Source organism: Lolium rigidum, chromosome 3, assembly GCF_022539505.1.
Source record: "Lolium rigidum isolate FL_2022 chromosome 3, APGP_CSIRO_Lrig_0.1, whole genome shotgun sequence".
Lineage (NCBI taxonomy): Eukaryota > Viridiplantae > Streptophyta > Magnoliopsida > Poales > Poaceae > Lolium > Lolium rigidum.
In genome coordinates this window covers 28,207,463-28,220,106 of record NC_061510.1, presented here as the reverse complement: position 1 = coordinate 28,220,106, position 12,644 = coordinate 28,207,463, and the positions used below count along the sequence as shown (strand labels likewise).

At 43.7% G+C, this 12,644-nt stretch overlaps 4 protein-coding genes across 4 annotated transcripts; all 4 read left to right on the top strand.

Annotated features, from left to right (window-relative positions):
- Positions 1–461: 461 nt before the first annotated feature.
- Positions 462–3,262, top strand: LOC124701352 (F-box/LRR-repeat protein 10-like). Its single transcript, XM_047233411.1, has 4 exons — positions 462–681; positions 778–983; positions 1,144–1,237; positions 1,568–3,262. Exons 1-4 carry the CDS (start codon positions 490–492, stop codon positions 2,987–2,989), a joined length of 1,914 nt encoding a protein of 637 aa, XP_047089367.1. The 5' UTR covers positions 462–489; the 3' UTR covers positions 2,990–3,262.
- Positions 3,263–3,925: 663 nt separating this feature from the next.
- Positions 3,926–5,138, top strand: LOC124701350 (glutathione S-transferase F11-like). Its single transcript, XM_047233409.1, has 2 exons — positions 3,926–4,142; positions 4,423–5,138. Exons 1-2 carry the CDS (start codon positions 3,941–3,943, stop codon positions 4,899–4,901), a joined length of 681 nt encoding a protein of 226 aa, XP_047089365.1. The 5' UTR covers positions 3,926–3,940; the 3' UTR covers positions 4,902–5,138.
- Positions 5,139–6,244: 1,106 nt separating this feature from the next.
- Positions 6,245–7,593, top strand: LOC124701351 (glutathione S-transferase F10-like). Its single transcript, XM_047233410.1, has 3 exons — positions 6,245–6,711; positions 6,796–6,844; positions 6,941–7,593. The coding sequence occupies exons 1-3, from the start codon at positions 6,559–6,561 to the stop codon at positions 7,408–7,410; spliced, it is 672 nt and encodes a 223-aa protein (XP_047089366.1). The 5' UTR covers positions 6,245–6,558; the 3' UTR covers positions 7,411–7,593.
- Positions 7,594–10,419: 2,826 nt separating this feature from the next.
- On the top strand, positions 10,420–11,837 carry LOC124696510 (glutathione S-transferase F8, chloroplastic-like). The gene is made up of 3 exons (XM_047229230.1): positions 10,420–10,572; positions 10,667–10,715; positions 11,368–11,837. Exons 1-3 carry the CDS (start codon positions 10,420–10,422, stop codon positions 11,835–11,837), a joined length of 672 nt encoding a protein of 223 aa, XP_047085186.1.
- The last annotated feature ends 807 nt before the right edge of the window (positions 11,838–12,644 follow it).

The following is a 12,644-nucleotide window of genomic DNA, read 5'->3' as shown; positions in this document are numbered from 1 at the left end:
ACCAATCACGGTTACACATTATTGTTGACTGTTAAATATTTTTTCGGGTACCAAGGATATGTCAAAAGCATAGAAATCTAGTAATTTTCTGTAGCTGGGTAATAAACCACTATTTGGAAGAGTGAGTTATTTCAGCGAACCAAATTGGCAATCAGATTGTTTCATTTTGTCAGACACAAATGAATAGAACTTTACGTGTTCATTTTATTTTTCCGGAATAATGTAGTGAACAAATACCATTGAGTATCAGCAACGGCAGCAAGGAACGGTCATCCACCTCAAGAAAGATAAACAAGGCATGGTCATCCGGGCCCACAGAACAGCGTCACGGCAGGCACCACCCGCCGTGGCGCACCATGCGGCGCGCGGGCCCCAGCTGATCCGAAAGGAAGCTTCCGCGAAGCAGCCATGGCTTGGCTTGCCTCTCAAAAAACCGCCACCTCTTCTCTCCCACCGAATTCGCCACCACCTCCCATACCATCCACCTCCATGTCCTCGCCAGATCCGATCGACCCCGCCGGCTCCGCGCCGGCGATGGACGCCGCGCTCCCCTCCGCCGTCCTCGCCACCATCCTCTCCCGCCTCGACGTCCGCTCCCTCCTCCTCGCCGCCTCCGCCTGCCGCTGCCTCCGCTCCTGCGCCGCCAGCGCCCTCTCCTTCCTCCCCGCCTTCCACCTCCTCGTCAGTGCCCCGCCTCACCTCCGCATCGCATCGCACGGACCAACGCACCGCGGCTGACTGACTGACTACGTTTCGTGTTTCTGAATGTGATTGAAGGAGGTGGCGCTCACGCACGACCTGCTCCGCCCGCTGCTGCCGCGCAACCCGAGCCTGCGGAGCCTCCGGCTGGACTGCGAGAAGCTAGAGGACGCCGCCGTCGACTGCCTCGCCCGCCCCGGCCTGCACGAGCTCACCCTCCTCAACTGCAACAACATCAGCGGCCGCCTGCTCCGCGAGCTCTCCGCCACCTGCCGGGATCTCAGGTAACCCGTCGTACTTACTCCGTCGCTCTGCTACGCTTGTGTATGAAAAATTGCGATATGTGCTTGCTTGTTGATTTTTACTCTAGCAGCGTTTTCTGTTTGGCTCTGTCCCGCAGTACGACGGTTGGTCAGTTCTGAAGTATTTTTTACTTGGATGTAGGGTGCTGTCTCTGAACTCCCTCGGGGAGCGTAGGGGCCTGGCGATGCGATTCTCTGATCTCCGGGCATTGCTCCATGGATGTTCCAATTTGGAGGTAGGTCGCACTCACCGGTTTGAAAACTGATCTCTACAATCATCATCTCGCTTAATTGAAGACACTGTACAGACCCAATCAGTAGCATTTAATACTGAATTATTTAACTAAACCCAAACGGTTCTATTGCTATCTACTACTACTTGTCTACTTCTAGTTTACTACTTGATCTCCATTTCATGATCTGAATCAGTACTAAAACCATCAATTTTTAAGTCAAACCTGAAACCATTGGTCCGATTTACCTTCTGTTTACTTTGATGAGATTCCAGTACCTTCAATGGCCCGTAATTCGACTGACAACTTAAAAACGGTGCTTCTTATTTGCAGTCTCTCAGCCTGGCACTTGATTTCTCAAAGTTCGATGACGCCAACTTTAGCCATGTGTGGTCATCTGCTTCCCAAGGCCTGCTCTCTCTTGAAGTCGGCTACATTCCACTGTCAATGTTGCTTGACCTTCTGACCGTGGCTATCGAGGCGCAACAGTGCATGGATTATATCAAGGCACCGGTGTTTTTTCCTAGCCTTCAGAAGTTGTGCCTCTCGGTTGACTTCATCACCGACCAATTGATTGGGTCCATATCAACAGCACTTCCGTCGTTGACACATCTGGACCTTCAGGATGCACCGATCATGGAACCTGAATCTGCAACAGATCTCACAAATGCTGGTCTTCAGCAGATCAATCCCAAGGGCAAGCTGAAGCACATCTCTCTCATTAGAAGCCAGGAGTTCTTGTTCACGTCTTTCCGACGTGTGAATGATCTGGGAATTTTGCTGATGTCTGAGAAGTGCTCCAAACTTGAGAGCATCTGCCTTGGTGGTTTCTCCCGTGTAACAGACACTGGGTTTAGGGCTATCATCCACTCTTGTTCAGGTCTTCATAAGCTTAAGGTGTCTAATGGAAGCCGTTTCACTGATCTTGTTTTCCATGACATTGTTGCCACTTCCCTCTGCCTAACACATGTGAGTCTGAGATGGTGTAATCTGCTAACTGATGTTGGGATCGAGAGGCTGTCATTCAACAAGGATCTCAATGTATTGGATCTGAGAGATTGCAAGAGTCTGGGTGATGAAGCTGTGAGAGCTCTGAGCTGCCTTCCCAGGCTGCACGTATTGTTGTTGGATGGAATTGATATCACCAATGAAGCATTGAAGTATTTGGGTGCTGGAGCATGCCCGCTATCTTCATTATCTTTGAGGGGCTGCTATAAGCTAACAAATGATTGCATACCGTTGCTGTTTGCTGGTTCTATTAAAAAGACCCTGCATGTCTTGGATCTCTCAAGAATCCCAAGTATCACTGATGATGGTGTCATGCTGATAGCACAGAGCCGAACTCCTCTTACTGAGCTCCGACTGCGAGAGAATCAGAAAATAGGTGATGCTACCGTGATGGCTCTTGCGTCCATGCAATTCGATGGTGGAACTTACGGCAGCACCTTGCAGCTGCTGGATCTTTATGACTGCTGTGGGATCACACCGCTCGCAATGCGGTGGTTTAAGAAGCCGTACTTCCCAAGATTGCGCTGGCTAGGACTAACAGGCAGCTTGAACAGGATTATGGTGGATGCCCTTGTCCGAAGCCGCCCGTTCTTACACATGTCGTGCACTGGCGATGAACTGGGGACTTCATACTGGGATGCGTCTGCCGATTGGTATCGGCATGATGACGACGATTCTGAAGAACTTGAGGCATGGCAGTTAGATGGTGAGCCAGTATCTGACGCTGAAACTGCCACGGAAGAATAATGCTTTGTTGCCGTGTGCCGTGTTTGCTTGTCATCATTAGTCTGATTATCAGCCATTTGTTGATTTCTTGTTGTACCACCATATAAGACATTTTTCTTGCTGTTACCTTTCCTCATGTGTCAGTTCCTTGTGTATGTGGCAACATGTTTGTTGTTAAATCTCGCTATGTATGTTGTATTCGGATTCTAGACGCCGTATACGCAAGAAACCTCTGATGTTATGCAATACCTGACGGATGTAATCGTTATTGAATAAATGAAGTGTCTGCTGTGATATGTCTTTGTTGAACCAAATTTGACAAACACAAGATCATACGTTTGAAGCTGATTATGTGAGCATGTGAACAGTTTTAGCGTAACATCCTATTCTGTTGTGCAAAAGGTTTATGTTTGTTTTTCCAAAGTAGGTGTACGTTACCAACTGCCTTTTGTTCTATTGCTCTCAGATCATTTTTTGTGATTGCAGAATATTGAAAATGTCACACAGTAAAGCTGTATATTATGTGAAATCTAAACTTGTTTTTTTGGAAAAAGTGAACATTTCATTGACCTGTCTAAAAAAAAAAGACAAATTCAGAACACCACTCTAGGTTATATTAGCTCCTCGTCCATGTTTCCTTTTGACGGCCATGGATGCAAATATTCTTTCACAAAAAGTCATAATTAACAATTTCATACTGTATTCTTACATGGCACATGGAATTTTATGTTACAAATTTATGAAAAATGTTATTTTCTCTGCTCGGTATTTTCTTTTCCCCAAAGTTAAGATATCTAAAGAGAAATGTTCCCATCTGTCAGAGAACTCAAGACACAGGACGCAAAGCATTTGTGCACTGGCCACTGTGCGGACTCTTCACCGACCAGCGGCTAGCTGCCCAGTGGCCAGTGCCCACCTATCCTGAGCGTCCTCCATCTTTCCCCTCCCGCTTAGGGCACCGAAGGAGCGGCGATGTCGGCGCCCGTGACGGTGTACGGGCCGGCCATCTCGCCGGCGGTTGCGCGCGTGGCGGCATGTCTGCTGGAGAAGGACGTGCCGTTCCAGCTCCAGCCGGTGGACATGTCCAAGGGCGAGCACAAGTCCCCCTCCTTCCTCAAGCTCCAGCCCTTCGGCCAGGTCCCAGCTTTCAAAGACCACCTCACCACTGTCTTCGGTCGGTACCCACGCTTTCTACTACTTCTGCAAGACTGCAACATATTTTTTTCTGCCTCTCTATTATTACAAGTGCTTTTCAATGATGAAGATTGAAAATCTGCTTAGATCTGCATCAATTTCATCAATAGTCACCCAGTTTCTGAATTTAGGGTAGATTCTAGTGCTCACCCGTGCACATGTCTGGATGATTAAATGATCCCTGAATCTGAAAGAAAAGATAGAGATCTGTAAGTAAATGGCCATTTGTGTTCACAAGTTGTATGGTTCTTCTTTGGCAGAGTCAAGGGCCATTTGCCGTTACATCTGTGACCAGTACTCGGACCGTGGTAACCGGACCCTCCTAGGCCGGGAAGAAGACGGGGCGGTAGGCCGTGCCGCCATTGAGCAATGGATAGAGTCTGAAGCCCAGGCATTTAACCCGCCAAGCTTGGCCATTGCATTCCAGCTCACATTTGCACCGCTTATGGGTAGGGCCACCGACATGGCCGTGGTCGAGCAGAACCAAGCGAAGCTTGCCAAGGTGCTCGACGTGTATGAGCAGTGGCTGGCGGAGAGCCAGTACTTTGCGGGCGATGAGTTCACCCTTGCGGACCTTGTGCACATGCCCAACACTGAAATTCTTGCGAGCAAGACCGTCACGGCGGGCTTGATCACCGAGAGAAAGAATCTGTCCAGATGGTGGGATGAGATCTCTGGCCGTCCGTCATGGAAGAAGGTTGTTGAGTTGCAGAGTGCACCACAGCCCTCTAAATCTTGAGGCTCCAAACCTTTTTGTTTAAGCAGTTTCTTATGCCAACTAGTCACATTCTGTTATGTGTTACCATCACTGTTATATGTCAGTTGTGTGAAAGACTCGCGCCTCTGCTTTGCGCTACATGTAATCTTGCTATCTATCCCTTGTATTTCTGAGTTTTATGCAAAGTTGGATATGTTCCTCTGGTTTCTCAATGTAGTGTTGTATAAACTTGATTCAACAGGCTGATAAATTAGCTGATTCGATTATCCATATAAATCTATTCATAAAATGTTTGTTTACCACCCCGTGACTTTCATGGGTCATTCTAGCTACCTGTTGAATTTTAATTTAGTATAGTTCCAGTCTTTAAGCTGATTTTGGAGCTGAGTGATATATATGTAAGATAGTGCAAGACTGACATCTTGATTCAGTTCTTTTAGTTCATATTTTTTTTATCGCTAGCAGTCTTTGCATTGAGGTATATGATTCAAAGATGACAATACTGCTAGTTTTCATTTGTAGCATTTGGCATTCTCAAATGTAATCAGATAAATTCATTCTGGGATATGTTGAAAGCTGTGAAAAAATAGTCCTGGCAAATTTTAGGTACTAGTACAAATGTTCAAAGAATTCTCCAATGTGTTGAGCTGATAGCTGAAGTGGAAGCTACATAATGCTGATTTCAGTTGTTCAGACTGTAGGCAGTAACAAAATTTGGGCTTATGATCTAAGATGATTATTAGCAACAGACATTTAGAATGTAGACTCTACAATTTATTTCTTCAGTCCACTCCGATTTTAGTATTTTTGGGGAGCAGGGTGCCTACTCTGATGGTAGTTCACATTGCATACTATGTACCATAGAATAATATTTGTTCTTAAGTTGCTATCCACAGTTGTAATCATATTCATGAGGCTTTTGTCTTTAGGATTCAGATGTCTGAATCTTGCTATAGTTAGTATCAGTTGCAACTGATTATTACTTGGGTTAATGCCTTTTGGCAATTTCTTATTTTGTCACTTCATGCCATTATCAGTAGTCAAATCTGAAAAACTTAAGCAAATGAATTCATCTTGTCGTTTTACAGACACTACTCCTAACAAGTCAATTATGTTCATCTACCAAATGAAACATACTTGGTTTAAAATCTAAGCACATTGAGAGATACCGTTGCGCTTGTTTTATCTTCCATCAGATCGCCAGTTGGCTTATATCTGACTCCATTTGAGGGACATAACTTTTGGTCGGAAATCTTATTCTTGTACTCTGACAGAAGTCACCAGATCTTCATAACTTGTAGTACTTGATGCCAATCTTCTTACATATGCTTACCAAATTATCGTCAATTGGCCCAAACAATCCATGCAACATCATGCGCTCCTTATATGTTGTTTTTCCCACTGAAGTTATCAAAGACTAGTGTAAATAAATAATGCTTATTTTGCAGGGCTTGTTTGCTACAACAGACACTATGATAGCTGCAAGCAAGAATCCAGACTCCCCCTTTCTCTTTACGCTTTCCCTTTTCCAATTGTGTTGTGCTAGGTATCAAGAGCAAGGCAAGTATGGAATTCCACCTTTTGTTTCTTTAAATACCTTGCATTCAAACCTGTTGTCACCATTCCTTATTGCCATTGCATAGCTTGACAAAGAGATCGATCAAACCAAAAGAAAAAAATGGCAACAGGCTTGCAAGTGTTTGGCCAGCCAGCATCTACCGATGTTGCCAGGGTTCTAACATGCCTCTTTGAGAAGAATTTGGAGTTTGATCTTGTCCGCATTGATACATTCAAGAAACAGCACAAGCTTCCTGAATTCATCAAGCTGCGGGTAGGATGCTTCGATCAGTTCTCATACAGTTCAAGCTTTAAATGAGTTTGAACCTGTAATAATTTTCTATTTATCTTTTTGCAGGATCCGAGTGGGCAAGTGACATTCAAGCATGGCGACAAGACTCTTGTCGGTAAGGAGAACATGGAAGAAATTTTCACTTCAGATTCCTGGATTCACTTTCTTTTGAGTACTGAAATTTGAAAGGCTATGTGAACCTCCTATGCAGACCCAAGGGCTATTTGCCGGTACCTCTGTACCCAGTTCCCAAATCAGGGAAACAAGAGCCTCTATGGAACTGGTTCTCTGGAACGTGCGTCGATAGAACAGTGGCTGCAAGCAGAGGCACAAAACTTCAACCCTCCCAGCTCTGCCCTTGTCTTTCAGCTGGCATTTGCTCCTTACTTGAACATTCCTCAAGACTATGCAGCTATTGCCGAGAATGAGAGGAAACTCCAGCAAGTCCTCAATGTTTACGATGAGATACTCTCAAAGAATGAGTACCTGGCTGGCGATGAATTTACCCTGGCTGACCTTTCTCACCTTCCAGACTCACAGTACATCGTGGATTCTGATCGGGGGAGGAAGCTCTTCACTTCCAGGAAGAATGTGGCGAGGTGGTTTGACACAATCTCGAGGCGCAAGGCGTGGGCGCAGGTAGTCAAGATGCAGCTGGAGCATCCTGGTGCGTTCGAGTAATGCCTGGGCTGTTGCGAGCAAGTGTTGGGTTCATCTTGAAGAGCTCCATCGTTCATCGACCTGGCTTCTACTGTGCTGTGTTCTTTCGTTATCGTTGTAACTTGTGCTGTCCTCATTTGTCAAATCCCTTACATATATTGGCTTGTGAACCAAAATAATACGAGGCCTATTTGTGATATCTGATGTACCTCTTGTGTTTAAAGTGCTTTTGTCTCAGTGTATTGTCAACTGAATAAAATGTTTTATTGATCGTTTGCCAGGCTTGTTTGTCCGATTACCATAGCTACCATTTTGTCAACACAAGAAACTATATTCATCCAACTTGCATTCCGGTTGCCCACTATGTGCATTATTGATGATGTTCAGAAGCTGAAGGTGGTGATCCACGAAACTTATGCCAGGTCTCATGGATGGGCTCCAGCTACAGCGAGGATTATTGCTGGCCCTTGATTTTCCTATTGGTTTTGCATGCTTTTGGTCATCTCTGTAGTAATAAAACAGTTTGACATCGAGGAGGTTCAGTGCGCTGCTGTCTAAATGTTCTTCGCTGCTTTGTTCCTTTGTTTCTTTGTTTGGTTATAATAACTTTGAAGTGGTTAGTGTACTGAAAAATATATCTTTAAAGAATGTTCAGTGCCCGTATTTTTAATAAAAATATCCACGACAAGTAATCTCACATTTTAAAAAATGTTCACGAATTTTAGAAGATTTTGGTACATCAAGGAAAAGGTGCACTTTGATGGAACTAGGAGTACAAATATTTTATATTTTTCGGAAAAATAATAAAACTCATTATTAGGAAAAAATTAATGATTTTTTGAACATTTCTATATAAACTAATTTTAAATCTATTAATGGTATCAAAGGTTCATTCACATGTATCATTCTCAATGCTTAGATCACCCATAAAGATATCCACGTATACCTTAGGAAAATGATCATTGCCTTTTTGTAGATATGCTCATGTTCGTAAACAATAAAATACAACATGAAAACTGGAAATTAGATGAAACAAATATAAACAAAGAAAATGAAGGCGACGGGAAAAATAAAAAGAAAAATAGATAATAACCCTGAAAGTTCTATTTGTTTTCAATTTATATATGAAATGAAATTTAACATAATTCATGAATTTTTTATGTACATGTTTAACATTGGTTCATATTTTTAGGAACTGTCCATATCTCGTAAAATAGGTGGTACGAAACTGATGGTACCAAAAGTGTGTGACCGGTACCAACACTATTTATTTATTTTAATTAATAAAAGGGCACTTACATCATTTCATCAAAATGGCCCTACCTGTCACTAACTCTTTCGAGATGGTTCTCACATTTCACTCTCTCCCCTTACAAAATCCCACGCTGCCGCGCCCAAAATCAGTCCATGCTACCTCCATCCCAAAGCTTAAGGCTTTTTTTTTTGAAAAGTCAAACCAAGTAAAGTTTGACCAAACTTTTAGAACAATCTATCAAGAAATATAATATTTTTTAGATACCATACGAAAATATATTTCATTATCTATTTAATGATATTAATTCTGTATTTTGCATGTTAATAATTTTTGGTAAAAGCTTAGTGAAACTTGACATAGTTTGACTTTCTAAAAATAATATAAGCCTTAAGCTTTGGGATGGAGGTAGTATCTCAAAGCAGCCATTCACACCATAGGTCTTGCTCACAAGCGGGATGGCTCTTGTCGATGCGGAGCAAAGTGAGATAGAGAGGGGCAAAAACTAGAACACCGAGTTTTGATGGGGTTTTAGCATAAGTAATCATAGTGAAACTTGAAAATAGAATCTCGTTAAATTTCCAAATAATTATGCTATAAAATGAAAAATAATTCAAAGAATTAAAGTACCAAATAAATATATATTTAAAGTACTTGTTTCAAAAAATTTAACTAATATTAAATTTATTAGTGTAGTACTAAAATTATTTAAATATGTTTGATGTGTTTGTTGAGTGTTTAAAAAATGTATGAATGGAATAACTGTAATTTGTTGAATTTTTTTGTTGGGTGTTCATAAAATTCACCGAATATGAAAGAAATAGTCTGAATTTGTGCAAAATGTATCTTGAGTGTTTTTCAAATGAATTGAAATATGACTAGATTTTTGAAATTTATGTGAACTTCCAGAGATTTGTTATAGCAAAAAGGATGGAAATTCATCTTTGAAACATCGTGTGAAGGGCTCGGCAATCTGAACTAGTACGACGGAAGCCAACCCTTATTTGTGGCGATGTTCATGCCATCCCACATCACCACAGGAAGCTCAAACTTACCTCACCTTTGGTCCCATTCTTGGGCTGGGGGACATAATACTGTACTACTGTTGATCCAACCTGCATATGTTCCCCAGTCACCTTACACGCAAAGGCACGCTAGCTACGAGAGACAGAACAGAACGAATCAGCACGTTCGTCCATCTATAATTTTCACCCGAACACACGCGCCTTACTGAACACTCTGCCCGGTTCGATCCAAAAGCTTTCGTTGGGTGATGCATCTTTCACGGCTAAAATACCAACCTTAATCCCTTGCTTGGCAGGCACTCGTTACCGTACAAGGATCTAGCCCATAGCCCCTGTACTTTGCCATTTCCAATTCGATCTATCTCATCTCAGGAGTATCTTTCGTGTTGGTTAAGCTCATTGGTAAAGGATGGATGATCACCTTGGGACAACATGGGGGAGATCCATGCTTGGCCTGTTCTGTTTCTGCATGGATGAGATGCGCCCACTTTGCCTTGCTGGAGACAACATGGCCGCTACCTCCAAGCAAGAATCCATCCATATGGCCTCTTTATCTCTTTGCCAGCTTTCGCTTTCGCTGTCCTGTGATAATCCTCTGCGGCAAGGCAAGCATATTGGCTGCCTGGTTATAAAAATACCTCATTGTTGGATCCCAGACTCCATCACTCAGTCGCTTCACTCGATCACTGATCATTGCCTGCACATCGATCGGAGACATTTTGCGAACTGACCGAGAACTAGAACTTTTGAGCAATGGCGGCAGGATTGCAGGTATTCGGGCAGCCAGCGTCGACGGACGTGGCGAGGGTGCTGACCTGCCTCTTCGAGAAGGACCTCGAGTTCGAGCTCGTCCGCATCGACACCTTCAAGAAGGAGCACAAGCTCCCCGAGTTCATCAAGCTTCGGGTACGTATATATGCCTGGCAGCTCCGTCCATGGTGCACTTTCTTGGTTAATTTGGGTTCGTAATTTCACTATTGACGACTGTCTCTCTCCGCAGGATCCTACTGGACAAGTGACTTTCAAGCATGGTGACAAAACTCATGTTGGTAAGATCACACTTGCACATAGACAATTGTCCCCGCTTGAAATGCACGTCTTTTATTTTTAGTTTTTTGTGGGATTTTATTTTTTCTGCGAAATTCATGTGAAATTAAGTTTCCGATGAAACGGCTCTAACTCACTTGATCGGGGACAGTGGATATACCATGTCACATTTTATTTTAAGTACCCATGAGCGCAAATTTAAGTTTCTATATAGTATGTCATGCTTTCTCATTTTGTATGATCTTTGTCAGGCCTTTATTGAATAAATTAATAAAAATGACATATGCATCTCTTCGATGCATAGGCCGGTTACTTCCTCCATTTCGAATAAAATGCCATGCTTTCTCATATAAATTTTCTCCAAAGATGTCATCAATTCTTGTGTTTCAAAGTTCTTGCTAATTTTGTCTTAACTTGATTGTCACAACCATCATAAAAACTGAAATATTGTCAAGTGTCAACATAAGCACCTTTGATGGCTAATTATTCTTGCTTAAATATTTTTAACACTTTTTTCGAACAATGGATTTTTTTTATTGATCTTACCGTCACATGTAGCTGATATAAGTACCTCATAATTAAAACTCACTCTTTAGATACCATATGGACTGGAGCACATAATTAGGCATTGTGGTTCTTTTATTCTTGTCGCAGATTCAAGGGCTATATGCCGATACCTGTGCACCCAGTTCCCGGAAGACGGCAACCGCGCGATCTACGGCACTGGATCACTGGAGCGCGCATCCATTGAACAATGGCTCCAAGCGGAAGCTCAGAGCTTTGACGGCCCGAGCTCCCAGCTTGTCTTCCACCTAGCGTTCGCGCCGCAGCTGAATTTGATCCCCGACGAGGCCCACATCACTGAGAACGAGAGGAAGCTGCAGCAGATGCTCTGTGTTTATGATGAGATCCTGGCCAAGAACCAGTATCTCGCCGGCGACGAGTTCACCCTCGCCGACCTGTCCCACTTGCCAAGCTCCCACTACATCACCAGCACCCAGAGGGGCAGGAAGCTCTTCACCTCCAAGAAGCACGTTGCCAGGTGGTACGACGCCATCTCCAGCCGCCCGTCGTGGCAGCAGGTGGTCAAGATGCAGAGCGAGCACCCCGGCACGTTCGAGTGATCGAGCTATGTGGCGAGCTCGCCGAGCTGAGTCTTCTGTGATCGACAACCAGATTCTTCGTTGGGCTTCACACCGTGATATGTCTTCGTCAAGGTCCCTCTCGTCTACGTTCGTCGTTCGTTGTCGTGTCGGCTAAAATAATGTGAAGCCCTAAAGCTCGTAATGTCTTCAATTTTGCAACACCATTGTCCTTCCGTGGGTTGTAACTCTCAGTTGCTTTCAGTTCAACAAATAAACCTTCATGGTCGATCCTTGTTACCTGTTTCACGGACATGAGTATTCTGTATCTATGGAGACATTAATATGATCTAGTCATGCATTTGACAAGAGTATTTTGTATCGATGGTAACTTGTGTTTTGCCTTTTTCGTATTTATTTTCCTGGATATGTTGTAGCTGTGTGCATTTTTAGTCATGTAGAGGCCTGATGTAATGTTTAAAATTTTAATTAATAAAACATTCTTTATTGAAAAATTAACATGCTCTAGTACACAGATGGCACAACTTATGTGATGCAGGGTGGAGTTTTCGTTTTCCTTTACATGATTGCCTCAGTCGCTCTAGGCGGCCGGGTGAAACCCTAGCCATCGTTGCCTCCAGTCTCCTCCCCTCACCTCTCATCTCGTCGTTGCATGTAGGAAGCCGGTAGGCAAAACCTGGTTGGTGGATGGAGGCAGCATGCTTTTCTCCTTGCTCTGCAGGAGCCCTCATGGATGGCGTGCTGCAACGGCTCTACACAGACGTTGGGGCAGCCGGCAGCGTCCCTAGTTCTTCTCAAAGGTGGCCGTGCTACGGGGGCAGCGAAGCG